The following is a 24,260-nucleotide window of genomic DNA, read 5'->3' as shown; positions in this document are numbered from 1 at the left end:
ATTTAATTTTATTAAAGGTAGCCAGCTAGTTAGCTAGCTGGCTACCTTCCTCATTACCTGCACATGGCCATGGTATTATAATTTATTATTGTACTTTAGTTTTTAATTTAGGAGCAAAAACTAAATATAGTGCAGAGTCTTAAAATCCCATAAAGTGATATTTTTTATTTAATGAAAACAATTATTTATCCTGTGTGTTAGGTTCTGTGTTGGAGTCATTACTCAAATAAAGCAATCTATTACACATTACTAGTTGCTTTTTAAAAAAAATAAAATAAATGAAGTACATTACTTAATTACTCCCCAGAGAAAGTAATTCATTACACTAGTTATTGCATTACTTTCATGATACTTTGCAACATGGCCTGAAATCTGTTGTCACTTAATTACCGGTTAACAGGTTAAAAATTAGGCTACAGTCATACACACCAGCACAAATCCCTACACAGGTCCTGATGAGGACATGCATACAATACTTCCTTTAGTTTATACATATGACCACAAAGCTGGCAACACCCGAGTTAAAAATCAGCCCAAAGAGACTTCAAAGTGATCTCTGCAATTCTACAGTAGAAACACAGGCAGGTAGAAATGGAGGCTGCAATGCTGCTGCAAGCCTGACTGCTCATCACTGCCTTTGTCACCTGTTGGACATCAGGCTCTGGCTGCTGGGCTGGTGTCAGCAAACACTCAGCTTTAACATCACTCTGGGTTCTTGGTGTTAGCATGCAGTCTGTGCAGATGCTTGCAAAGAGCTCAAGTTGCGTTGGTAGCATAATGCAATTGTTTCTGTCCTGAAGGCAGTTTGCACTTTTCTATCACACTCTTGTCCTTTTGTGCAATAAAAGTAGCGTGCATATTCCCACTGCTCAAAAGTCGGAGACTCTGCTCCACCATTTACCTCTTCTCTGGACTTGAACTGAAACCAGCTGACTGTAGTCAAGTACAGGAAGAAAAAGATGCTATGATGTTTTTTTCTTTCTATCCACCCATCATCCAGATAATTGACAAACCTCTGTAACACACCTAACAACATCAACTGTAATGTGATTGCTGAATATAGTGCAACATATGTGTTTAATTACTGCACGACCAAAAAGTGTAATGTAATTACAGTAATGCATTACCTTGTAGCACATTTCACCCAACACTGGTCAAGGTTGTATGAGTTGCAATGAACTTATTTATCATGTGTGTCACCTTACAGGGATTCAGGGGGTCAGTCAGCATTTGCCAGTCCCCCTGCAGTGGTGGAGTATTCAGCCATTTACTTAAATAACAGCAATACCACAGTGTAAAAATAGTAGACAGTAAATGTCAAGCACTGAACATTCCAGTGTGTATTAGTAGCTGAATTTTCCTAAAGTTTTGAAATTAAAAGCCCCTCTGAATTCAGAAAAATGGCAGTAAGGTTGCAGTATATAATTGGATAATTATTACCTCTACATTAGTGTAGAAATGCCACTGAATGCTTTGGTTAGTCTTTTTTTGCATCTTATTTATACTGCTTGATGTGGCAGTTTATACCACATTATATTTTATGAGCTCATCATTCATTCTGTATGACAGATGTGCTCAATACAAAGCATGAAATGCCATGAAATGAGAGCACTTAGAGGATCACATGTAATTAGCTATTGGACATTAATGTGATTTAATTACTTTTTGGCAACCTCATAATGTACTTTTAAATTCTGATGTAGCGGACTGATCACAGCTCAGAAAATAGACCCGATAAGCCAGCTAACAGAAGCACAACACCGTTCACTGTGCGTAAAAGGCATTCTTCTTTCCTGGAAGAAACTTTGCTTAAGTACTTCTGTTTTCTGGAGTGAAATCTACCAAATAATGTCCTCGTGTTATCAGTGCAGCAGATTTTATCAGCAAATGTCAGAAAATGTTAGCCTTGGCATCTGCATAATTGTGGCTCTGTAAATTTGAAAGATAAAATCAACAATTTATATGCATTTTGTAATGATGTTTATGCAGAGTTTGACTTGTAGGACTATTTTAAAAGATGTCATAAGTGACCTTGTACATTCTGTCGATGCCTGGCTTAACCAGACAATCACCTAGAAAATGGAAGTGACAAATATCTTCAGTCCAATAACTCTAAATCCAAACAGGCCAGTATTGAACGTCCAGTGATTTAACAAGGAGGGAAGATCATGGAACCATCAGACAGGAGTTTATTTCACCACCTAAATTTTGGGTTTATTCGTGCCACATTCAGCCTCCTAAAGATATAAGTCCAAGGCACTCATGTCAAGCCAAACGATGCCCATTTACCTCTGACTCTGGTTACTGAATATCAGACCATTTCACCAAACTAATAATCCCTGTGCATAATAAAAATTAAGTAATACAAGCAGCAGTGCTTCATTGCACCAGCTCCCTGTACTGTAATCATTAAGCATATTTTACTACATTTTGAGGTTTTATGAGCTGAAAGAGAAACCAGTATATAGTGTGCACTTTTAAATCTATCAAATAAAAATAAAAACATGCGCACTCATCAAAAACCACCTTAAAAACACACCCAGGCAACGTAACTGATCCTGCCCCATATGGTACTGCTGACGTGGAGAGCCCAGCCTTATTTGTGCTGCAGGAATCATCTTTTATTTTGAAAGTGTTGTTTAGGCACAGCCACAGCAGGTGACTTTCAAAGAAACCCATCCCATTAGCTTAGTTTGCATTTTTTTTTCTGGGCATCACTCTGAAACTTTTAGGACACCAGTTCTCCAAAGACCTCTTTTGTTCTCCAATCAGCTGCTCAGTTAATCTTAGGTCATAGCCACATGTTTTACAGGCAGTCCCCCCCACCCCCCAGCCTCTATTCAACTCTCATGCAAAGCCCAACCTAAGCAGAATGAGTGAGTGGAGAGCATCATGACACAGTTTTGAAAAAGATGAGAGGAGGATTATTACTCTGAGCCAGTGAAGTACTTCTTATAATTTGTTCATCACAGAGTACTCGTCAAAATTCCCCTAGAAAGACATTCATCTGCGGATGCTCATTTTTAGGGATTTAATTTGAAGGAAAAGGAGCCAGTCCGATTCAATTTTCCACAGAGCCTTGTTGTCCAAAGGTGGGCACGTAATAATGACAGCCAAATCTGGCATTTGTCTTCTCTCTGTTCTTGCTGTTAAGTGAAATGAGTAATCGTGTGGCTGAAAGGCGTTTCAAGCACCAGGGAGGATCCATGCTGAGAAATGATGTGGTTATTTGTGTGTGGTGGAGATAGTATATAATTTCAAGTCCAATCACTTGGAATAATATGGGATGCAGCTCTGCACAGTTTGAATCCTTTAAATTGGTAAAAGTGAGTTACTACATTGGACCCGTATCACATCCGGACAGCCAGCCTGATCCCCCGATTTAAGAGATTTTGTGTCATTACCCGCCTGTTACTTCAAAATCAAATAAGTGAAGCACATTCAGGCTAAGACTGCCTGAGACGCCTCTGCTTCCTCCTGAACCTCATATACTCATTATCAGCATTACCATAATCTATTGTGTCATTCACAAAAGCTTTGCCATAAAAGGAAATTCCACAGATTTTATTTATCAAACTCAGTTGGCTCACAAGGTCTCAGCAGCCAGTTGCAAAAGCTATTCTGTGGGCTCCAGAGAAAACTATCCAATAGCCCTGATTATGTCATAATGATGTCACCAGGATTATGTCAGATTGGGCAAAGATGAATTACAAACAGAAAGCCTGATGGTGTGGAGTAACTTTTGATAGGGTAGAACAAAAACAAGTTTACAGCTGCTTTATGGGAAATGAATGGATCCTGTATTTTTGTGAAGCTTGGGACTAAAGATGTGGATATTTTTGGCTTTTCCTTCTTTGAGTTTACCCATTTTTTAAAAATGAATTTCTCTCCTTTTAGTCACCCTGCTCTTTGGAGTGCAATAATAATTATAATAAAAATAAATCATTTGAGTGCACCTTTAAAATGGACACCACAGTGTGAGATGTGACTCCATTTCGAGCCCTTTTCCAGGTATTTTCCCCAACCGATTATGAATTCTTATGGATTAGAAAATCACAGCTTTGCACTGATGGACGTCACACATTCATTAATTACACTCCACCGGCTCTCCTCAGGTCTACTTTAACCTTTAGCCTTGAAGTTTTGAGTGAGCACAACCATTGCAAAAGCTAAACTGGCAACAGCTTCATGACTTCAGGTGAGGTTAAATACACAGTTTATTCACAGGTAAAAACGTTAACAGCAAACATTCAGAACATTGTTATACTAGCAAGCTGTTGCGTTTATGGGCCTCGATCTGCCTGCACTGTCTGGGCCTGTATGATGTGTTTATCTACATCAGTCTGATTGGTGATGTTCAATAGAAGCTAACAGGCAGAGGTAAGAAAAGAACATTAGAAGGAATCAGGTGAAATAAAATCCACTCCGTCGTCCTGCTGTGTAACTTACTGATTTTTGTTGGGATTGTTGGAGGAGGAGGAAGAGGTTTTTAAAGCGTAAAGTCATTGATTGTCACAGCAGAGAGAAGCGCTGCTGGGGCTGCTCCAGAGCGGCTATGTGTTGCATGCCTCAGCGGGGAAAATGTCTTCGTATGCGGGTGGCAGTTCACTAGGGATCGGGTAGGAGAAAGGGAAGCAATGATTGAGCTCCGGGTCCGTGGGCGAGTATCCCGGCAGCTCGATTGACGGGTGTCCCCCGCACTGCACTTCTGCACCTGTCTCGTCAAACACATTAAAAACACCCAGGTTGATGTAAGACACCGGCTGGAAATCCGCCGAGGAGCAGTCCCGCTCCTCGCTGAAGATGATCGCCCCGGCGCTCTGCCTTTGACACTGTCTGCTCCTAGAAAACTGCGCTGTTTTGTACCTTTTGATGATCACCAGGTTGATGAGCCCGAGGAGGCACTCCAAGGTGCTGAGAACAGTGGAGATGGCCAAACTCCGCTGGTAATCCCTCAGCTGCTCGCAGGCAGGGTTCAGCACCACAGAGTAGAAGCAGTGATGGGAATATTTCTTCTCCACCAGAGAAGCCGTGTCCCCGTCCACCACCGCGCCAGAGAAGGCGGTGAGGACCCCCAACAAGAAGACCACAACACCGAAGAGAAAGAAATTCCTGCAGCCGGGCTTCTCCGTGCAAAAGAGCAGCGCGGAACCCAGCATGACCTGCCCGATTCCCACAAGTAGCCCGGAGTAAAAAGCCCCGGCCACGGCGCTGAGGTGGAAATGCGCTTTCAACGTAGATCCCAACAAGACGCATCTTAATCCAACGACAACTTCGCTCAGGGCGCACACGAAGAGGAGGGTGCTGGAGAGGACGGTGCACAGTCCTTTCCCACTCAACTTCATTATATTCCACCTCTGCCGCTCTCGATCCCTCTCCCCCGTTCTTCATCCTCCTGCGTCCTCTCCTTCGTCTCCTCTGGAAGCACTCTCACATTGGGACATCATCTGCCGGTGACTCCTCCGGTTCAGAGCGGGCGATACTCGCCGCTGCGGCGTCTCTCTCGCATCCCCGCCGCTTTACGGGAATATATAAATAATTAATGACAAGATTCCTCTCTGCACTTATCGATAATCCATGCGCAGCCAATGATCACTTTACCCCAGATCAGCTAGCCGCCCATCAGACTCTTGACCAAAAGTTTTTTCCCCCTGTTTTCCTCCTGAGTGCAGTCCGCCAGGTCTCCGGCTTGAATGCTGTGTGTGGGGTTTTGTGGCAGAGAAGGAGGCGGCTGCCACAGCCGGAGATGCTCGAGCGTCCTGTTGACCAATGACCCGCAGGCCTTCAGAACACTCCTACAGGGGCTTTAAGTGTGCCCGAGGTGCCACGTAGAGACTTTATAGTGACGTTGCGTTAAATAAAAAGGCGAGTGAATGACTTTTGGTTGTGATCAAGCAAACCATCATGAGCGCGACTGGTGTTCTGGAACATTATTATTTCTATTTTTTTTACACACACTTAAAACCCTCAGGCTCGCAGTCAAATCAATTCTGCAGGAGTGACTGAGAGGTGAGGAATTTAATTTAGGCAAGCGGTAACCTGTGTTCCTGTTATTAAACTGGTTTTTGGTGGAAACAGTATAACCCCCTTTTGTATATATGAGCTATATTAAAAACAAAAACAAAACAAAAAAAAACTGCCGTGTATAGCCTATCAGATCTGTAGTTCTCTTAAGGTTTTTTTTCGTTTGTTTGTTTGTTTGTTTTTTTGTCAGGTAAATCTTTCTGGAAATCACAAACAAAAGCATGAGCAACACCAGAGGAGCAGCGCGGCTGAACGAGCCTGTGCGCTCTCCGCGGTGCTGAAACATCCAACCCAGGAGGCCAGATGGCTGCTGGCTGGACTCCACAATATCACTCCTCATATTAAAAATGTATTTTAAAAATTTAAACGTCTCATGTTTTATTTCAGACTTAGGGTGGCTGAGATAGGCTACAGATCCCACCACGGACTTTTTTTTTTTTTTCAGAAGTGTTATAGGCTGGATAACTGGTTAGAGGCAGCATTTCGGTCTTAAAACAAATGTAGAAAGACATACCGTATGAGTCATCCGAAGTCCATGCTGTAATGCCCAACAGAAGCTACAGCCCACAGTGTAAAAGTAAATGTTTGAGTGTGAAGTCTAATAGGGTTCCTGGCTATTAAAAAATAGAGCAGGCAGATGAAAGGGATATTCTTCTAATTCATATGTTTGAAATATGTTAAGAAAACCTTTCAGAGATTTTTTTTTTTGTGCAAAATCCTGAGGAGAACATGAAGCGGATTTTACGATAATACATCCAATTTCACGTGGAGATAAGATATTACCATGGTCACTAAGATTCATCATCTCCATCATCCATGAGCCACACAAATATAACAACAAAATTTCATGCCAGTGGCAGTTGAGACCGAATTTTTTTGGGAACAAAGTGGTGGACTGACATTCATTTACTGAAAACAAATTGGTATCACTGAATCAGAGCTAGCTGAAAATCAAATTCCAAATCATGTGAAAAAGTTCAAGGATATGCAAAAATGATTCAACCGTGTGACCTGCTGGAAAAACACTGGAGCTTCTTAGAGCTGAGTTGTTTCCACTTCATTTTATCTGGATGTGAAAACTCTCAGTGGACGAGCGTAAGTTCGTGACTTAATTAACCAAATGTTTGACGAGTGCAGGTGGGAGAATTCCACCAGGGAAAGCCCTCGCCCATCCATTCATCACAATGAGCCACCTCATTGACTGTACCAGCAAAGCTGCCAACAAGTGTGAGTGTCACTCTAATTAGGTCATTACTACTTTGCATAGGTTTGCAGATAAGAAAAGATGCTGTGACTGATGAGCTGATAAGCTGCTGATTGGCTGATTGATAGGCAGTCCTGCTTGCTGGCAGTGGGTGCCTCTGCCAATGTGGGGATGTTGATGCCATCAGCAGCAACAACTGGACTCACTCACCACAGGCATGGGTACCAGGAGAGAGGCAGGGGGACCTACCCAGCCACCCCCTGCTTCTGCTGCTGTGTACATGCAGGGAGGCCAATAGCAAGGAGAAGGATGTCCAGTAATAAGTATTTTATCTTAAAATCTTGATCAGAAAGTCTGAAATCCAGAGAAAGAGCAAGTTGTGAGCCACTGTTCTTCAAGTAGTATTTTTGATGGTTTGCTTATTCATCTTTATACTTAAGGCACCCAAGATACTTTTGCTGGTCTGTCTGGTTTTCAGTCAGCCTCAATAATATAACTGAGATGTACACAATCCATAAAAGTGATTGCAAAGCACAGATGTGTGTGACATTTTCTCACTGTGCAGAAAGCTTTGAACAGAAATCAGTCATTAAAATGAAAACAAGAGTTGATGAATTGCAATTAAAGCACTTCATAACACAGGCCTCAACTTACAGTATGAGCACAATGTAAGAAGGTGAGGTAAGAATATTTTATAAAACAGCCTGCATCCTTCCAGCATAAGAAGGGGAAACACTGTTTGTCCTTTCCTTTAAAATACCTCAAAAGTAGTCACTGCTTACTAATATTTACTTTATAATTTATGGTCCTGTTCTTTTAAAAAACTTGTAAGGCATTGATTGTTGGAAAAAAAAAATATCATTTTTTTCTCTTTTCCTTTAAAACTACAAATTCTTACCCAATTGCTCTCAAACATTGATTTGAACACATGGCACGTGAACATTTAAGCAGGTTATTAGCCCAGAAAGACCCTCCCCCCAAAAAAAGATGCAGAAAAGGCACAAATTGGTAAATAAAACATAAAAAATGAGGCGCCTGATGCTCAAAATTTCCATTTAACGAGTCTCCCTGTCACCTCTTATCCAGTTCATACATAAACAGGGAAAACCACAGCTCTGAGTCCTTCCTCCTGTTAACGCATTGTGTTTTATCCACGCTTTGTGTGGCAGCAGATTCAAACACATTTTCACATTTGTTGTTCCATAATGTGGGCGTTGTGAAGCCTTTTGCAACTGTGATTAAGAGCTATACAAATAAACTTGGACCAGGACGTCGCAGAAAATGGCTTCAGTTAACTGGCAGTAGGAGCTCTCACAGGTGAGGAGCCTTTTAATGTGAAGGAAAACTACTGGATTCAATTGCCCGACAAATCTGACGAGGCAGGAGTTGTTAATAGCATATGCCTTTCATCGGGGCACAAGGTGAGCCCTGCTCACCTCCATAACACAGACAATTACCCAGTCATGGTCACAAACCTGAAAGATGCTGTTACTGAAGGGGAAAGTAGTTCTAATCTTAATGGGTAAGATCACCTCTCGCATAGATGGCATGGGAGGTGACAGGGAGAATGATCTGAAACTGGCTTCATTTTAATGTGGAGGACGTTTTTCAGGCCAGAATGTTAAAATTATATGTTTTTTATATAAAAAAAAAAAGGCCACACAGAGTACGACAGATCCCTAACAGTTAAAAAAAAAATCACCCTTTCTCCTTCAAGAGCAGATTTTCAACTTAAATCACTACAAGTGTGCGTGCGTGTGTGTGTGTGTGTGTGTGTGTGTGTGTGTGTGTGTGAGCATTTAGGCTCGATTGCTTCAGCTGTGCCAAGAGTCAGCTGTGAAGGGAGTGCTTCGGCATCTAAGATGCAGTTTTACAGCAGCAGTTACAACAGCCGCGACAGGTCGGCCTGTAAAATCCTGTGTTAGCCTATAAATATTAATGAATCTAAAGCAGTCTCTGCTGTTGATGGCTGGAACTGGGAGGGACTCGAGCAATGTTTCTCCTAAAGAGGAACTGACTCTGAAATATAAATTCAATACCAATTGTGAAAACCTGCCAGACCTGGATCAGGCGAGGGACAGTCTGTCAAATGGGCGGGAATGTGAAGGAAATGAATACAAAAGCGAGGCAGTCAGCGGGTGAGAGTATTATAGTATTTATATCAACAATGTATCAAATGACTGTGTGGAAGATGCTGTTTGCTCTTTTAGAGTAATTTTTATTTTCCAGAATGAAGCTTCTTCTCTTATTGACTTTCTGCAGGTTCATATTGTCAGCAAAAAAGCTGAGATAAATTCATTGTAGGCTTCCACTAGCAAACAGAAACAGACTGAAAACAATCCCAGCAAGTGTTACCTGATGAAGAGAAAGAGAACCTAGTGCAGACAAACAGATCTCTGTGTAAACACTGGACTTACCTCCAAAGTATTAATAATATCACTTACAACAAGCCCAAGAAAACAGTAACAGAACCAAATTAGAAATCAGAGTTCTTTAAAAATAATGTTTAGTCTGTCAGTTAAGGAAATATATGAGATTGTGTATGGATGGGTGGATGTGTACAGTGGAGGAGAACAGATAGCAAAATGAATCCCGTTCAGTCTGTGTGTATGTTGGTGTCAATGGAGGTCAGATTCGAGTGGTATGGGTGTTTGTGTTTGTGTGTTTGCGTGGGGTGAAAGGGGGAAGCGATTAGGAGGTGAAGCATGAAGCCTGGAGAGCAGCAAAAAGAAATGGCCTTTAGCTTGTGTAGACCCCCCAAAACAGACAAAGAGTCGCTGTAACTGAGCAGGTCAAAATTATTCCCCCAAAGTGCTCCTGTGATCAACCTGGTTTAACGTCTCCCTTTTCTTTCTGCTCTCTGATAGATTTTTATTAACTTTATATTAGGATTAAAGGCTCCACAGTTTAGTGGTTTATACATTTCCTAACAAGCAAAAAATTCCCGGTTCAATCGCAGGAGGAAACACAGATCCCTTGGGGGTTGTGTCAGGAAAAAAACAAAACAAAAAAGTAAGAGATCTATGGAGCTACCTGCTGTAGTGACCCCTTGTGACTGAGGAAGCAGCTGCCAGTTGTGTGTTGAGGTTGTTCTACTGCCCCCACATGACCGGAAACCACAAAAAAGCCGCTTTAAGAGAGATTTGTTAGCACTTTTGGCATTTAATGTAAAAATAACATCACCTTGAATTAATGCTCCTGTAAGGTACTTCCTGATTTCTTGGCCCTGGTTAAGAGTACCATTACCTCTTAATGTTGCACTGAGGCTGTTTTATTGTGAGGAGAATCTCAATCTTTGGGAATCTTGGAGTGTTTGTAGTTAGTTTATTATCAATAAAAGCAAAAATCACATGAATGAAACATACAAAAATAGAATATCGTGGTTCTCAGTGTGAAAGTACCCACCACCAGCACCATCCCTCCCCATGTTTCCGGTGTTGATGCCACCATTGTTACAGTTTAATCTGAATCAAAAGTCAATTTAACTTCACACTTTTTTCCTGGTAATTTAATTTAGCTCCGCTTGATCTAATTATATCCTTCACTGCACAACTGCATATATATTTGGTTTCCTCTGACTTTTAATCAAAGAACTGCAAACTAGATTTTTCTTTGAGTTAAGGTAAAGGATAATTAAATAATTTTTAAAAAGTATCATTCCTCCACATTTAGTGCCATCACTGTAATTGTTATGCTGCACCTTAAAGAAGATTTATAGTGGTATTTACTTGAATGGAAATCCATACAGATGATGGCAATGGTAATGATGATGATCAGATTACAATAGTGATATTCATTAATGAGAAGTAGGAGGTGAAGGTAAGTGCAAATGTAATGATGAGGAGCACAGGGATGAGGGTAAAGCACAGTCCACAGGGCAGGGTTTGGGTTAGGCATCCAAAGAATACAAATAATGTTGTGAACAAGATGATTGTATCATCCAAATGAAAGTGAAAACATCACTTCACAACAGACTGTATTTGTTGAATTATGCTGCTTTGATATTGTGAATATGCAGAATCCTTCAGCTCGGTTTCTTTTACAGAACAAATCAGTGTCCTTCTGCTCTTTCTTCTCAAAACTGTTTTAGCCAGAGGTAGTAAATGTTTTTCATTACCAGATAAATTGAGTGCAGAAGTGTCACCAAATAATAAAACTGCCTGTAATAATTTAAAATGATACAACAGAGGACTTATAAGAAGCTAGACCTATCCGGGATTTTCCTTCTGTCTACCTCTTATAGCAGGAAACTGCACCAGTCATTTAAGCGCCCTTAAATGTGAGGATGTTAGAGAACAGAGATGCAGATAGAAGGAATCACAGCACCAGCACCATGCAGAGAGAGTGTTCAGGAAAGGGGCAGAAAGCTGACCTTAGGCTTTCTCCGCAGATTGCAAGATACTCGAGAGACAACACTTGAAGCCCGCCTTTGTGACTTCAGAGGGCTTCTTCAAATGTGACCCGATTAAAAATGTGTTTTTCTATCCATTGCTTCTCTTTGATGTTTGAGCTGCTTTTATGCCACCAGCTGAAGATGTGTCCAGTTTTATAACCAGCCAATCTGGGTCCAGATTTTTTCTGTTAGAAAGGATTAGATGTAGATTTAAGATCAGTTTTAATGACAGACACAAGTTACTGTTCAGAGCAGATTCTTTTCATATGTCTTAAAACCTGATTGGTTGGACTTGGTAACATTATTAACTCTAAAGTAATTGTTTATAGAACAAAAATGAAGCATTTTTTGGATTGTTCACATTTGGTGATGAGAGCTTTGAGGCTATGGTCAGGAGATACTGTGAGTGAGTGAATCTGCCTGAAAGGCTATCCACCCATTTTTATCAGGAGGTTTTTATTCAGTGGGCCACATTAAAGTGTTTAGTTATCTTATGGTGCATGTTAACTGTGAGCTAAGATATCTAAATGCATGTGTAGATAATTCTTCTTAGATGGCATGAGCAGCCATACATTTTAAGCAGAATAGAGTCATAAGAAGATTATTTACATTTACATTAATCTATATTTGGCAGCTCAGCTCTGTTCTGAGACCTTCCTGCTTCGCCCTGGCACAGCACTGAGCAGGCATTAATGAAAACACATACAGTTAGATGTGTAAGTTTCTGGACAGTGATACATTATTTTGTAAGTCTGCTTCTGTGACCCACCACAGGCTTCTGAATCTTACTGTGAAGTGCAGACCTTCAGCTTTAATTCAAGGAGCTGAACAAAAGTGCTGCATTAACTGTTTAGGAATTACAGCCATTTTTATATGTTATACACCACTTTCAGAGGCTCAGAAGTAACTGGAGAACTGACTGAGAATCAGTTTTATGGCCAGGTGAGGACGGCTGTTTTCATGGTGATTCTAGACTTCACTGGACTGCAAAAAAAAAAAAAAAAAAAAAAAAATCTAATTATTAAAAACAGTTCTTATATTTACAGTTACCTGAGTTTGTCCAGTTCCTTTTCACTGTGTGAAAATGGGTGGCTATGTATGAACAGTCTGACTGATATAAGATTTTTAAGGCCGATACTGATCTTTGTTTTTCTTTCAGACAAATAAAACATAAACACATTTCTCTAATTTGCTATATGTAGTTATTTCTGAGTCCTTACTGAGATAATATGATAATTCAGTTTAAAAATAATTTAGTTTTAATGTCACAACAGCTTGTGGATTACTCAGATTACTCCACTCTGCTCGGATCAGGTGGAAGTTGCAGAGTGCCCTCCAGTGGACAAACTGTGCAACATCAACACTCAGATTATGTTTTAAAAGTGTTTCTTCTGTGCTTTCTTTACTTTTTAATTTTAATTTTTCAGCTGCTATAAATGCCGGCAAATAGCTAATGTTAGCTGATATATCAGTCGAGCTCTAGCTCTAAATACTGAATGCAATACTTTTGTTAAACCTCTTGAATTACAGCTTAAAGTCTGCACTTGTCACAGTCCTGGGTGTTGGAACCAGGGTTTTAAGTTTCTGGACATTTAAATTATTTTCTCTTTGATTTTTAGTTTGTTTATTACTTCCATTTATCTTCATGTGTTTTGTTAGTAGTGTTTCGTTAGTAGACATTGTCTCTAGTTTTACTTCCTGTCTGTCGTTTACCTTAATTGTGTTCAGCTGCGTTTAGTTTCCCTCCTGTTTCCACTTCTCTCCTTACCTCGTGTGTATTTATAGTCTGAGTTTACCTGTGTTCGTGGTTGTGTCACACTGTGTTCCTTAACAGGTGCTTCTAGTGTGGGTCCTGTTCTTTTCGCCACTGCTTTTGGGATTTTGTTAAGTTTGTATTTTGTTAACAAGTCAGTGTTTGCAGAACTTCAGTCCCATTATGACTGATTTAAAGTTCACTGTGGTCGTGTGCAGAGGCAAAATTACAACAACTGTGTTTCTGGATCTGTATGTATGATAAGATTAGCTTTGGTGGAAGCTGGCTCCAAAGAATGATGCATTAGTGCATCAACTGTGGGAGGCTAAAGCATCTTACATACAGTAGCTTGCCATATATGAGATTTCCCAGTGGATGTATGGCAGGATATCAGCTGAGGCATCAGCTGATCTCCCAGGATCCGAGCTTGACTTCATGGCTCGTCTCAAATATTGTTATGCTCAATTTATAAATGTATTTTGTGTCAAATGAATCTTTGACATATGCCTACTAATATTCCCATTATTATTTTTTTATGCATTTATTTAATTCATTTATGCACAGTTTTTAATCCAAACAGTAAGTAACCTTTTTTTCAGACTTTATTTTCAGATGTTCAGACTGCTGGAAAATATGATTACGTATTCAACTTGTCTTCCAAAAGTGTTAAAACAGTGACAGAAATGTCACGAGTTAGTTTGCCTCTGCTTTTGTCACACCTGCAGGCTCCTTTCATCTGAGATTCTGCTGTCTGTTTCCTGTTTTGAATTAACATCGTGACAATACAATATTCATGCGCACACGCATCTCCTCAAAAAAAAAGAAAGAAACCCTACATGTTCTTAGTATCAATGCTCTGATGTTTTGCTGTAAAACAAACACATGGCTGACTCGTTGATGAACAGAGAGGCTGCTGAATCCCACACAGGATTAGCTGCCTTTTCCACTGTAAGAAACAGATGTCTCAGAACCGAGCTGGACCTCATCCAGGACTCTACACTGATACGCTGGTCTCCTGTTAATCCACTGTGTCTGTGCATGCATTTTAAAAAGCAGGCAGTGGCTCCACAAGCCTTCACCATAACTGCTGTCACGGACATCGCATATGGACACCAAAACAGAAGGCAAATATTTGGCTGTGGGCCTTCTATCTTCTGCACCTGTATTTAATAGCGTGCAGACTGAAAGGGGACCTGGGTGGTTTGTTTGGACTTGTGCTGGGTTTAATTAGTATTTTAATTACACTCTGCCTGGAACCTCTTTTTTGTTTTTTTTGTTCTGGGTTTAACCACTAGGGAGCACTCTCCTTCAAACAATGCTGGAAGTGATGCAGCAGGTTCCTGATCTGTTTTGTTTAATAAGTTGAAACAATGTGGCTAATATGCATACTCAGCTGCCTGGATTGTGTCCTGTGGCCTGGTTAAAGTTGACTGTCCTGCTCGTTTTTTGTTAAGAGACAAAGGGGGAATCTGTTCTTCACTTATCTGAAGCGCCATTCATTTGGTTCCACTGCAGACTTCGTGGGTGTGTTACTGGTGACCTGAGTAAGTGCAGTGCCGAGTCTGAGGTAGTTTAAATGAGTGGTTGTCACATTTTGGCTAAAACTTGTTTTCTCCTACGAGCGTTTCTCCATATGGTGCCAAGTCCATTCTGTGTGTAGAGGAAGGAGCAAACACACACACACACACACACACACACAGAGGCATGTTTGTTTGGCTGTTGCTGTGAGGACATGCATTCTTAAAGCCTCATACCCCAAAGTTTAATCGTAGGCCTTTATAGCTTTAACCCTAAAACCCTCAAATAAGTATATACAAAAGTGAGGGGCAGCCAAACTATTCTAACCATTATCAAATTTCTCTGCACTATATTTTGTCTATTTTTTATAATGTAATTTTATATATTTATTGTCCTTAATTTCCTGTTACAAATTACTTACATCAGTCAAGCATATACAGTTCTGTGCAAAAGTCATGACCCACCCTCAATTCTTTATATTTTGTTAAGAATATGGGAAATAGTTGCAGCCATTTATTGAATGTGCAAACATACATAGAAATACTGCATATAAGACAAAAGCAGAGTTTGATCACTTGTAAGAAACATGAAAGTCAATATTTGGTGTGACCACCTTTATGCTTCAACACAGCCCGAACTCTCTGAGGCAGCTTTCTTGTCATTTCTTTAAGTAGTCTTCAGGAATAGTTCTCCATGCTCCTTGAAGGACATTCAAAGCTCTTCTTTGGATCTTGGCTGCATTTTGTTCTGTGATCCCACACTGCTTCAATAATGTTGAGGTCCGGGCTCTGGGGAGGCCAATCCATGATGATCTTGTTCAGTTGTGGTTATCCAGGTATGCTTTTACTGCCCTAGCAGTGTGTTTGGCATCATTGTCATGCTGAAAAATGAAGCTGTTGCAAGTGAGATGCTTTCTAGGGCTTATTGTGTGTTCGTCTGCTGTAGATAGCTTTATTTAGGCCTGAAACATCTTCTTTTGTCCTCCTCTTGTCCAGTTTCATCAAACCTTTTAAGGACACACTGTACACAGTGCAGAGATATGCCAAGTTTTCAGCTCCCTTAAGAATCTCCTTGTTGGTGCAAAAATACTTTTATGCCTGCCAAACTGTGTTATCTTTGGCATTTTTCATATTCAGCTAAAGAAATGGAACCAAATTACTGATTTTTGTGACAGCCAGCTGGTAACAAAGTGCCTAAAGATACATTTTAAAATTGGTTCTTTGCTAAGTTTTGTGTGGACACAACACTGGTTCATCCCTTGAGCTAGGTGCCTTTTTTATGCTTGAATGATTCATAGGTCAGTGTTGAGTGGCTTTAAAAAAAAAACATTCCTCTAAAAATAGATACAAGGACTCCACCGGGAATGAGTGAAACCACTTTAAAAATATGTAAAACTCTGGCTTCTTGGAAGGAAAACATAAAGAAATGAGTGACGGCTCAAGACTTTTGCACATGACTATAGTTCTTTTTTTTAATGTACATTTAATCTGTTTTGTACAGCCACATTTTGAAGGCACAATCACCCACACACACACATTAATGAAGTATCCTGATTGCCTGCATGTGACATGTTTAAAGAACACCAATAAATTGCAGCAATAAAGTAACCCGGGCTCCTCTCGCTCTGAACGGGCACTGCACCAGCCTGCCAAGTGCTGATGACGTGAATGTGCTGATCACAGGGTTCACCACACCACGCAAGCAGTGTTGCTCTAATGTCAATGATGTACAGAAGCTATAATTACACACAGCTGGAACGCTGGCTGCTTGGTCAGAAACTGTAAGGGAACAGATTACGTTGCAGTGTCCGCAGAAGTAGAAACAGCTGCATCTAGTGGAGTAAATCCATTTCCTCGCTCCAAGGGAGGCCCGGACATGAGGCTGCGAGCATCAATACAGAGGCTGCAAAGTTCAGAGGACCAAAAAAAACAAAAATAAAAGTGACTCATTTAAAAGGCGCACTGTAGATTTGGAAATAAGCTGTGATGTTGTGTAAGTGATGGATCTGAATGTAGCTGCATTTCATCTCACACTTGTTTTATTCTCATTTAAAAAAAAAAAAGACAGACCAACATGTAACCAGTTATTACAAACTTATATTTCTCTTCCTTTTGTTAAAACACAGGTAGATTAATTCTCCAAACAAAACAAAAACTTTTTTTTGAGAGATGTTTATGTGAAAAATGGGTTTGCATTCATTATAGCAATTTACAGAGATTTCAGGCTTCAGTAGTTGATGCTGCAGACAGTACTGGTGAAGCAGTGCAGGGAGTGGAAATGGTGCGAGTCTCTTGGGAGACCTAGCTAACCACCTGCGGCTCAGATGCCGCGACCGATGGCTCGGGATTTTCGGCCACCGGCTCATCAGAGGGAGCGTCGTTTCCATATTTGTTCCTCAAAGAACGTCCCAAAAACTGCCAGTACTCCTTACGGATGGTGTCCTTCTCCTGTGCCAGTTGTTCACAAATCTTCCAAAGGGAGAGAACAAAATACAATGCCATCATTTCAAGTCCCGAGTTTGACAAGAAAAACATTAGGTACAAACTTTTGTTTCAAAGTTTGCCTAAGGACTTACTTCTAGACCCTTTCTTAAACTTTCCTTTTGCTCCTCTTCGTCCACCTTTTCCTTTTGGGCGCTGTTCTCTAAGGCATCCTCATAGCAATCAAAGAGAAATGCTAAAAGGTAAGGTGAGCAATGAGTCTGCTTCAGCTCCAGCACCCTCTCCAACAGACCTGGCGGAGATGACAGACCTCGGTCTTGTAGCATCCTTGAGGGGAAAAGAAAAAAAAAAAAAAAAGAAAAGAAAACAAGAGGGGATACTGGCAGTGAGTTTTCCATTTTTAATAACAAAATCTCGAGTTCGTGCCACCCCTGTAGCATACTGTGAATGTTTGTACACACTGAAATATTCCCGTCATGCACCAGAGAAAAATGTCAGCGTGTTTGTTCCTTACAGGTAGGTGGGATTCAGGTATACACACATCAGAAAAAAGATCATCTGTGGATCTTACCCTTTCAAATAATTCCACGCACTTTCATTGTGGGGAGCCTTCTTGATCTGGTTCAGGCAATACCTTACACACAAAGAGAGGAACAGCAGACAAAATAACACACTTACACACACTGAAGCAGGAACCATGGTGAGGGCATCAGAACATGTATGGATTCACATCACTGTAATTAAATAGATCAATATCAATTATCTATATAATTAAATGGATCACAGAGTGCAATAAATAAATAAATAAATAAATTGTCCTCCAAAAACTGTACTTAAATATTATCAGAAACTCAATGTTTAAGTTGCTGGAACTGATTTTTAATCATTTTAATTTGTGCCACTCCTGCAGCATGCTATATACATGTGATTTTTCTGGGGATGGCACACTGAAATATCCCAGTCATTCATTATGGGAATGACTGGGAAGGCACAATCACAGATCTACATCAGAATGACTGAAAAATAAAAGAATCAATGGCTCAAAGTCCAAACCTCAACCAGTGGGAAATGGTGGCTAAACCTCAATGAACCGAAGCAGCATTGTGAAGAAGAGTGGGCCAAAACAATGCGAGAGACCGATTCATTCAAACAGAAAACAAAGGCTTCAAGTTATTTCTGCTACAGGCACTTGTACAAGCGACTGAATCACAGGGTGTTCTTAGATTTTCATAGGACTGTAGATGTTAGCTAAAACATTAAGCACGCCGTCACACCGAGTTGTTCCATCTTTGTTTCATTGTGTTTACAGTTAAGTTGCGCAGGGTTGTATTTTCCTTAATGTTAGACCAGCAACACTCACACTGAAGTGGGGAGCTGGTAATTGACTATCACTGCAGCAGCACAGACAGGAATGTACACACTGATGCTACCCGTCATAAAAAGGGAAGATACACCGAGTGAGTTTCAAGCTGTTTTGCTGCTGCTCATTCAAGACTGGGTAATCACTCGCTATAGATTTTACACAATGCAAGAGTAATAAATGCTGCCTGTATTAAATATTACAAATTGCTCTACTTTATTTTAGAAGGTATAGTTATATTACTCATGTCCGTCTAAACTAATGAAAAAAAAACAACGCTACACTGCTTCTGTGTAATTACACAAAAATCAAACCAAGTCATTAACTGGAAATGTTTGAACTGACTTAAGTACTTTAAGGCAATCAGTTCAACTACTTTTTTTTTTTTTGGTTTTGCCAACGTGCAAAACACATTTAAGTTCTGTTAAAAACAGAAAATCAACTTTACAACTCCAAGTGTCGCAATCCAAAGCCAACACCCTGTTTTTAACTCTTTAACCAGCGTTGAGGATCAGTATAATGAGATACATCATAGTTTCAATAACAAAACAGCACTAATTTAGTGTATATGAACTGTGGTAAAAGAAACAAGCATTGGTACCAGTGGTAGCATTGTTTTTTTTGTTTTTTTTTCATTTTTGATAATTCACTGGAGAAAACCTCTTAAAGTGCATCTGGGGTAAACTTTCAGGATTCATATCACCACACAGAAAGGGTGGCTGGTCAAAACAAGGTGTAACATAAGAAAAGTCTCCTTTTTACCTACATTTGAGATCTGCTACCTCGGATTCCTTCTGCGACAAAATAACTTCCTAAAACAGTCAGATTTTAACACTCGCCAATGTCACTTAAGGTGTGAAATTGAGAATCAATATTGGTGTTCACATGTTCTAAATAATAGTTTGAACTTTTCACACCACCCTTTTTAGGGCCTTAAGAAGTCTTTCAGAATTCAAGGATGAAGGTTAAAAAAATGGCTTCATTAAAGAAGTCCTAAGATTTCCTCAACAATTAAACTTTATAAACTCCAAAGCACTTACTGAATCTCTCTCTCCACTACGACTTGATCTGAGAAGCCTGTTGTGTGAGAAATCACAAAATGCCTCTGGTTCCATGCAGAGTTATTCCTCACATCTTCTTCCAACAGCTTCTCCACAAACTCCAGCTCGTTGTCCCACAGTTTGTACTCCTGGAGAACGGATAGTTAGACTATGCTGGCATCAAATGTGTTTATGCAGTTACATAGTGCAGTATTTGTATCACGCATTGCCCCATGTTGCATGATACAAATAGTGACCACAGAGGGACTCAAACTACGCACCGACAGCCAACCAAATTAATCAGTAAAGGACTCGGTCTGGCAGAGTGCTTCGCTGTGGGAGGAGAACTGGATCTCGTTCCTCAGCTTTGGAGCCAACTCTGCTGAGAGAAACACCTACCTGGATGACCCACTGTCTGTGCTGCCAGGCGTGGTAGTTCTTTGCATCTTGGCTGAGAATGTCTGCGATGAACTGCAGTTCCTCCGAGGGGTCATTCAACCACTCGACCACCATACGTCTGTGATGCCTGGAGCAGGAGTTTGGAAACCCATCCTTATCTTCCAATGTTTTCATCAAATTGAATCATTTTAGGAATGCCCCCCCCCTCTCTCCTCTCTCTGTGCTCTACATAAATTCACAGTGTATAGAGGTGACTACAAATTCTGAAATAATTTAAAGCACTTACCAGACTTGATAGTTTTTGGGTTGCTCTTCAATAATGCCAGTAATGTACTTCATCTCCTCCCTCAGGTCCTTTGATAGGGCTTGCAGGAGCACTCGCCTGTAGTGCCTGGACAGTCCCAAAGCATATGTTAGACTATATTTTCACTACAGAGAATGTAAACTCATTTCAAAACAATACAAATGCATTTTTACTCAGATGCTGTGTAAAAACTATACCTCGTCATTCTCTGTATAAACAGTATTGTAAACTATGAACTGAAATGATCTCTTTTCCTCTTTTTCTCCATTGTGTGTAAGCACTACAGCACTGCTAAGCATTGTTTTTCCATACTGGCCTACAAGCAAAATGCTCACCAGACTGTGTAATTTGCAGCATTTAGGTCGATGGCATCTGCTGTCAGAGCGAAAGCCCGGTCACTTTTTTCATCATTCTTTAGGAGGGCGCGGAAATAGTCGTAAACATCTGAGACTGTTGGAAGAAAGATATGAACATTTTCTATGAAATCCTTCTGTAATCATGTTTGAGCTCAAGTCTGAAAAATAAAAGGTTTTGAATTTAACAGACAAGTGACATACACTAAATTGCCAAAAGTACTCGCTCATCTGCCTTCACACATATGTGAACTTATGGACCTGCTTTGTGCACTGGTCATGTTGGAACAGGAAGGGGCCATCCCCAAACTGTTCCCACAAAGTTGGGAGCATTAAATTGTCCAAAATGTCTTGGTATTCTTAAGCAAACCCAGACTCATCCATCAGATTGACAGATGGAGAAGTGTAATTTATAACTCCAGAGAACACGTCTCCACTGCTCTAGAGTCCACCACTGCATCCAACACTTTGCATTGTGCTTGGTGATGTAAGGCTTAGATGCAGCTGCTCAGCCATGGGAAACCATTTCATGAAGCTCTCTATGCACTATTCTTGAACTAATCTGAAGGCCACATAAAGGTTGGAGGTCTGTAGCGATTGATTTTGCAGAAAGTTGGCGACTGACCCCGCTATGATTTTTTGTGGCCTCCCACTTTGTGGTTGAGTTGCTGTTGTTCCCAATCACTTCCACTTTGTTATAATAGCACTAATAGCTGACTATGGAATATTTAGTATGGAGGAAATTTCATGACTTGTTGCACAGGTGGCATCCTATCACTGTACCACGCTGGAATTCACTGAGCTCCTGAGAGCGACCCATTTTTTCACAAATGTTTGTAGAAGCAGTCTGCATGCCTAGGTGCTTGTTGTATACACCTGTGACCGTGGAAGTGATTGGAACACCTGAATTCAATGATTTGGATGCGTGAGTGAAAACTTTTGGCAATTTAGTGTATTAAAAAAAAACTGAGGAAGGTGCTAGGCCAAAACAGCATTGATTCTCTAAATCTCTGGAAATCTACCGGAGGGATGGAACACTGTCAGTCCAGAAAATATTCCCTAATTTGGTGTTTTGGTGACCAGGAGGGCACTGGCAGTCCAAAATATCCCAAGGATGTTCAACTGACGTTAGATAGAGCTACTACAAAGGCAACAGCAAATTATTCATGTAATTTTTATACTTAAAACCATTCAGTGACCCCTAGAGCCCCATTGTATTAGATTTCATGGCATGATAAAGATGATTACTTAGACTTGAATTGATTTGCAGTGACCCTTCCCTCTACCTACTTCCTTGTGGTCTTGTGAGTCATGATTCGTTAACAATCTTACACTTTTCCGAGTAGGCGATCTTCACTACAGGATTTGGACCATCATCCTGTGGAACAGGTTCCAGGTCAGCCCAGTCTTTTCTATCTCTGAAACACAAAAACAAGGAAGTGGATTAACGAACAGTCAGTGCAGCCTGAAAGTAGCTAATGCATTTCATTTCATGGGGCCAGTGTCCTTCTAGAAGCAAATCTCTTTAAGAGCATTAAGTTTAATGGTCACTGGGACATAAAAACTGCATATGGATAATCACCAATTTAATCGCAAGACTGTTTTTTGGTCCCTAAATGGGGTTTTAAAAGTTTTTCCCAATTCAGGATTCTGTGAGTACTCTATCCCCCTATATGAATAACGTCTCTGACTGAACTAACTACTTTGATTAACAAATCGTGTTCTTACTAGCTGTGGCGGGTGAGTATGTACCTTATTTGACAGAAGTCAATGCATTTATCTGCTACTTCTGACCATCAGATAAACAAATAGTAAATAGTAAAAATCACTGCAAAGCTTCTGATGGATCATCTGACGCTTTGGAGGAAGCCGGCAAAAATGCAACTGCAGGAAAAAAAAAAAAAAACCTGCGAATGTGACAAATATTTACTTGCATACTGAAATGATTAAGATGTAATATTAGAATAACCTTCGATTAGAAAGACGTTAGTGCAGCGCCCCTGGCTTTCCATTCCAAAGACGCTAACTGTAATGTTATTTTGACACCCATTAAAAACTGGTATTGAACTACAAGTTATCAAACATTACCACGTTATAACAAACAAGCTACAGAGTAATTGCTAAGCAGTTGCCGACAGAGGCACGACCAAAGCTAAGTTAGCCACCCAAACAGTTAGAGAGAGTGAGAACCAGACACTACCTGTAAAACACATATCGAGTCGGGTCAACAGCAGATTCATCCCCGGTGAGCTCCCCGGCTTCTACATCAAACTCCTGGTCTTCTTTAACTTCTACAGATTCAACTGAGCTTTCCTCAACACTAGACATTGCTAACTAGTTAGCTTAATCGCAGCTCCACTAAGAAAGAAAACATCACATCCGGTTTGGCGGAAAGTTGCCTTTAAGTGCTGCGGGAAATTAAGCTTTTCTGTCCTATAGAAGTCTGCGTCGGCCTTTTTAGCGATCTAATTCCAGTTTTATTCCGCCATCAACTAACTGATGATCAGGGAATGGCTGAATTACAACTAAAAGGGACGTCTGTCCAAACATCCAGTCAATTTTCCAGACAGTCGACCAATTTCTCTAATACATAAACTGCCAAAATGTGACGTTTATGGGATAGAAGTCACCGAAACTGCCGCTGCTCGTCAGCAGCGAGGAGCAGTAAGGTCATGCAAAGCTGTCTTAAAAAGGTCTTTGGTACACAGTGATAGTAATGTGGAAAAGTCTTGAGCTACTTTTTAATAGTTTGCTAGGAAAATGAGAAATAGGGGCAGTAATTTACTGAAACATGTGCAAACATAAATACAGTATATAATACATGGAAATACAGTATATAAGAGAGTTTGTACAATTCTAAGCTTGAAAGTCAGTATTTGGTATGACCACCTTTATTCTTCAACACAGCCTGTAGTCTTCAGGAATAGTTCTCCTTCGAGGAGACTGGAGAACTTTGGATGTTGGCTGCATCTTGTTCTGTTCCCTGTCAACACGATCCCATGCTGCTTCAATAATGTTGAGGTCCGTGCTCTGGGGAGACCAATCCATGACTGATAGTGTTCCATTGTGTGTTTTTCTACCTAGGTATGCTTTTACTGCATTGGCAGTGTGTTTGGGATCACTGTCATACTGAAAAATGAAGCAGTTACTAATCAGATGCTTTCCAGATGGTATTCCATGGTGGAGCAAAATCTGAGGGTATTTTTCTGCATTCATAATTCCATCAATTTTGACAAAATCTCCAGCACCACTGGCTGAAATGCAGCTCCAAACCATGACGGAGCCTCCACCACGTGTTACAGATGACTGTAGACACTCACATACTGTCTACAGTCATACGCTCTGTACATACTGACAATTTGAACCAAAAATTTCAAATCTGGATTCATCACTCCATCAGACCTGTTGCCACTGATTTTTAAGTGCAGTTCTTGTGTAAGTTGGCATCCCTCAGCCCTCCCGTTTACCTCC

General features: G+C 40.5%; 2 protein-coding genes across 2 annotated transcripts; both read right to left on the bottom strand.

The window, feature by feature from the left end:
- Nucleotides 1-4,400: 4,400 nt before the first annotated feature.
- On the bottom strand, nucleotides 4,401-5,345 carry tmem271 (transmembrane protein 271). The gene has a single exon (XM_030740240.1). It carries the CDS (start codon nucleotides 5,343-5,345, stop codon nucleotides 4,554-4,556), a length of 792 nt encoding a protein of 263 aa, XP_030596100.1. The 3' UTR covers nucleotides 4,401-4,553.
- Nucleotides 5,346-16,348: 11,003 nt separating this feature from the next.
- fnta (farnesyltransferase, CAAX box, subunit alpha) lies at nucleotides 16,349-23,363 on the bottom strand. Its single transcript, XM_030739269.1, has 9 exons — nucleotides 22,990-23,363; nucleotides 22,122-22,207; nucleotides 20,772-20,886; nucleotides 20,419-20,523; nucleotides 20,133-20,259; nucleotides 19,734-19,882; nucleotides 17,905-17,967; nucleotides 17,468-17,660; nucleotides 16,349-17,360 (listed from the first exon to the last, which is right to left on the bottom strand). The coding sequence occupies exons 1-9, from the start codon at nucleotides 23,115-23,117 to the stop codon at nucleotides 17,193-17,195; spliced, it is 1,134 nt and encodes a 377-aa protein (XP_030595129.1). The 5' UTR covers nucleotides 23,118-23,363; the 3' UTR covers nucleotides 16,349-17,192.
- Nucleotides 23,364-24,260: the final 897 nt, after the last annotated feature.

This window comes from Archocentrus centrarchus, chromosome 10 (assembly GCF_007364275.1).
Source record: "Archocentrus centrarchus isolate MPI-CPG fArcCen1 chromosome 10, fArcCen1, whole genome shotgun sequence".
NCBI lineage: Eukaryota > Metazoa > Chordata > Actinopteri > Cichliformes > Cichlidae > Archocentrus > Archocentrus centrarchus.
Note: the sequence above shows the minus strand (reverse complement) of the source record. Positions and strands in the feature narration are given on the sequence as shown.